General features: G+C 36.8%; 1 protein-coding gene across 1 annotated transcript in view; it reads right to left on the bottom strand.

Moving 5' to 3' along the window:
* Positions 1-3777: 3777 nt before the first annotated feature.
* LOC137640433 (zinc finger BED domain-containing protein 5-like) overlaps positions 3778-5000 on the bottom strand; it is a 10323-nt gene continuing 9100 nt past the window's right edge. Inside the window, exon 3 of the mRNA XM_068372986.1 lies at positions 3778-3910. Within this exon, the coding sequence (XP_068229087.1) occupies positions 3778-3910 (133 nt within the window). The remainder of the gene's footprint in view (positions 3911-5000) is intronic.

Raw genomic sequence — 5000 nt, 5'->3', positions numbered from 1 at the left:
AGGAAGGAAGTTTTGTTGTTAGTCCTGAGTAAGGTTAGTCAGCATATGGCTGACGCAGAGCATTTGATTAGTGATAAAAAGGATGATTTAGGAGGTGTTAGTGAAGGGAGTGAGGAGGTGGAGAGTGTCAAGGTGAGTGTGTCAGCTGGTCTAACCTTGTTTGAGGATCCTCCTCGTATCGGTACACTGTATAAGGGTCCTGCAAACTTTCCCGAAAGTCCCCTTAACCCTGGATAGGTACGGTCCTCGGACACCCCTTTAAGGGTATACTCGGACGCGAACGACCCCGACGCCAAAAAAAATTCTTGAAAAATCAGTTTTTGCAGTAACCTCCTTTTTTCTTTTGCCAAAAAAAACTTCAATGAATGCTTAAAACAACTGTAAAGATAAATACTACTCATCTGCAGAAAAACTATTTATTATAAATATTTTAAAAAATTAAGTAGGAAAAAAAAAAGACCTGACATAAAAATTCATAAAAAAAAAGTTTATACATATATACACAAATCCTTTTAGGAATTTATTCTCGAATGTTTAGGACACATCTTGATGTATTTTGGATGAAGTCAGACCCATGGAGGTGAAGATCTGAAATGAGAAAAAAAGGGTAACTTTTTTTGGCCAAAAAAAATTGTCCAAATTTCATAAATTTTTTTGGGTACCCAAATGAAATAGGAAGTGGCTAATTTTTTTAGGGAATAAACATATGTTATCCTAAAATAGAAATATGTAAAAAAATCTTCATTATTTTGTATATTACATTTATATCAGGGGCCATATCTAAAGGTAATTTTTTGAGTACTTGGAAATTTCGTAAAAAAATACATATATTTAATATATAATATGATATTTATGCAGGTAAAAATATACCAAAATATCACAAATTCTATAGGGAACAAGAATATATATAGATAGGGCAGCTTACGCTTCGGATATGTCCACAAAATGGCCGCCAACCACACTGACTCAGACTCCCTAATCTGCCACTTGAAATGTAGGAAGGGTATGTCAATTTCAAGGTGTTATTTACTAATCTAATTATTATTGGATATGCATAAAAATTGTATGGTGGGTTGTTGGATAATTTTCGATTATTTTACGACTATAAAATTAAAATTCTGACCCAAAAAATTTTTTTTGAAGGGAAATAAAATCGAAAAAAAAAATGTAAAACAATATTTTAGCTAAAAAAATTTGATGATATTCAATCAAAAAAAAAGTAAACAAAATTTTCCGACAAATAAACATCTAGAGGAATCATTACTCTGTGATAGTTCCTTAGTACGTAGTAATTTTGAAAGAATTGGGAAAAAACGAAAAAATGGCAATCACTGGAAAATCGAACACATACCTATATATACGCCATATCTGGCTAAAAAAAAGATAGGCATGGGTAGCCAGATCATCTAGAAACACTTTCCAACACTATAAAAATATAAGTTTTGCGACACTACTTGCCAATTCCTTACGGTAACATGACTAAGCAAAAAAATGCAAAACAAATAAAAAGGGGCACTCGTGGAAAAATGGCCATTCTAGTATACGGCATTTCAGAAAAAAAAAAATTTCAGCCACGTGCTAGGCAAACCATCAAGGCATATTTTCCGACAAATAAACATATAAATGAAATATTACTCTGTGATAGTTCCTTAGTACGTAGTAATTTTGAAAGAAATGGGAAAAAACGAAAAAATGGCAATCACAGGAAAATCGAACACATACTTATATATACGCCATATCTGGCTAAAAAAAAAATAGGCATGGGTAGCCAGATCATCTAGAAACACTTTCCAACACTATAAAAATATAAGTTTTGCGACACTACTTGCCAATTCCTTACGGTAACATGACTAAGCAAAAAAATACAAAACAAATAAAAAGGGGCACTCGCGGAAAAATGCCCAACATTCTAATATACGGCATCTCAGATAAAAAAAAAAGACATGCACGTGTTAGCCCAACCATCAAGGCACACTTTCTAACACATAAACATGAAAAAAAAATCAATAATATACGGCAATTCCTTACTACGTAGTAAATTTTTACAAATATTGAAAAAAAAAAACAGATATTGGCAACCGCAGTTAAATACCCAATATACCAATAACTACGTCGTATCTGACAAAAACAAAATCACGCATGGGTAGCCAGATCATCTAGACACACTTTCCAACATTAAAAAAGCAAAAGTTTTACGACACTATTTCGCAATATCTTACGGAAAAATGACTTGGCAAAAAAATTTAAAAAAATTAAAAAGGGACACTCGCGGTAAAATGCCCGACATTCTAATATACGACATCTCAGATAAAAAAAAAGACATGCACGTGTTAGCCCAACCATCAAGGCACACTTTCTAACACATAAACATGAAAAAAAAAATGAATAATATACGGCAATTCCTTACTACGTAGTAATTTTTACAAATATTGAAAAAAAACAGAAATTGGTAACCGCAGTTAAATACCCAATATACCAATAACTACGTCGTATCTGACAAAAACAAAGTCATGCATGGGTAGCCAGATCATCTAGACACACTTTCCAACACTAAACAAGCAAAAGTTTTACGACACTATTTGGCAATATCTTACGGAAAAATGACTTGGCAAAAAAATGAAAAAAAATGAAAAAGGGGCACTCGCGGTAAAATGGTCCTCGTGGTGATGAACGACATTTTAACTAAAAAAAAAAACATGCACATGGTAGCCAAACAATCCACCAAGACTTTCCACAACTGATAACCTATACAAGTTGCACCATTCTACGACAATTTCATAATACGTAATAACTTTGATAATTATGCAAACTACCTCAGAAGGGTAAACTCGGACGCGAACGACCCCGACGCGTCTCAGAAATCGGGGAAGGAGTACAGCTACAGCAATGCACATCTGGACACTACTAGAGCGTGTAGGGGAGACACCTCCTGCAGGTCGATCACCCACAAATTCAGTCACAGGGGTGAGTCACGTGAGAAAAACCTGTTTTTTTTTGACGCTCGGGGTCGCAAACGACCCACCGTACCTATCCAGGGTTAAAAGTAGTGGGAATGTGTCTAATAATCCGTTTTTGCCCTTTTCCAATGTACCCTCAGAACCCGTCCCCCTTTCTGATGCTTTGGGTGAGTCAGAGGCAGACCAAGAGTTTAAATTGATAAGTAAGCGTATAGAGTTGAGAAAATTGGAATTTGAGGAAAGCGAACGGGGTAAGCGTCATGAGAGGGAGATGGCAAATATAAAGTTGGAAATGGCTAGGCTGTAGAGTGCAAATTGGGCTAGCTCACCAAGGGTAGGGCTGGAGGAAAAATTAAATTTAGGGGCAGCACTTAAATTAGTGCCTATGTTTCATGACAAAAACGTCCCCGAGTTCTTTAAGGCATTTGAGCGTGTGGCTACCCGATTGTCTTGCCCCACAGAGATGTGGACCGTTCTTATACAATGTAGATTAGTTGGCAAGGCAATTCGGGTATATAATGCCTTAGAGGAGGGAGTAGTACGGGACTATCATAAAGTTAAGAGCTTGGTGCTGAAAGCATATGATCTGGTCCCAGAGGCCTATCGCCTCAGGTTTCGTAATTTTAATGAACACCCGGCACAGTCTTTTGTCGAGTTTACCAGCATAAAGGAGGAACAGTTCGGGCTAGACTTGGATGCCTCCCACACCTTTTTACTACAGCTGTTATTTGGATACTTTGGATCACCTCATCTTGGATCTTCGGATTTACCTTTGGGGTAGTTTGCTCAGGAACTGCCACCCACGGTGTTTCTGAGCTTTTCAGCCTTGGTTTGGCTGGTGTTGGGTGTGGACTTCCTGCGGGCTCAGGCCGTAGTCCAGGAATTGTTCCCGGTCGAGCGGATGCAGGAGGGGCACCTCTGCATCCTTACAGCACGTCTTTTCGTCTGTGCAGCTGTGTGGGGAGCTTGATAGCTCGTGAGGAGGCATGTAGAGAGACTGAGTCCAGGTAATAATTTTCTAGCTATTTTATTTTTGAGAGGACGTTGCTGTGCTTATGCCTCGTGTTTACCTGTTCTCCAGTACTCCCTCTGCCGGCTGTGCTTTGATGTGTGACGTGATGCCTGGTTATTTTCCTGGGAATCTATGCCAGAGTTCCCTGAGGCTTTAAATATTAGCCTAGCCCGGGAGACGCCCTCCCAGTTGTAAATAATACTTCGTTCCTTCTATAATTGGAGAGTTTGGCTTTTTGTACCATTTATATATATTTATACTTTATTAGTTTCTTTCCGTATGGAGAATGTTTTTTTTTTTTATTTGTGATTACTATTATTAATTATAAGGTTTAGCTTTATACTATTGGTAGGAGCTTAGTATTTCTTCACTGCGCTCTCCTCCTTCCTTCCTAACCTTATTTAGTAATAGGTAAGTGTTCTTAATTTGGGCCCCTGATTTATTGCTTATGTGTTGTATATCTATTCATCTATCTTAAGGATTTATATTTTAGAGGTTATGCCATCCTTTCGGATGTTTATTCTAAGGACGTGATTTTTGGTCCTGTGGTCACAAGACTGACCAATATTTGTTTGTTTTGTTAATTTTCATTTGTAGTTTTAAGTATATATTAAACATTGTTAAGTTTTTCTCGTGTTTTCGTTTCCATTGACCCTTTTTAATGGAGCATTTAAAACACTGACCTCTCTTTCCTAGTGCTTTAAAGATCTTGCACCACGGCCTCACCCGAGGTCGTAACAAAGTGGCAGTAATTTAGATTATGCATGAAAATTTGGCAATTGCTTTTTTCAAAGCTTGTGACTCGAAGTAGGTTATTTAAAAAAAACATTTTTAGAAATATTCATGGATTAGGTACAGAAAAATACTTCAACCTCTTTCTATTATGAAATTTCCATTCAGTAATTTAGATTATATATGGAAATTTGGCAATGGCTTTTTTCAAAGCTTGTGACTCGCAGTAGGTTATTTCAAAAACAGTTTAGGAAATATTCTTGGATTAGGTACGGAAAAATACTCCAACCTTTTTTCTC

Source organism: Palaemon carinicauda, chromosome 1 (genome assembly GCF_036898095.1).
Source record: "Palaemon carinicauda isolate YSFRI2023 chromosome 1, ASM3689809v2, whole genome shotgun sequence".
NCBI lineage: Eukaryota > Metazoa > Arthropoda > Malacostraca > Decapoda > Palaemonidae > Palaemon > Palaemon carinicauda.
The sequence above is the reverse complement of the archived record's forward strand: the minus strand, read 5'-3'. Positions and strand labels throughout refer to the sequence as shown.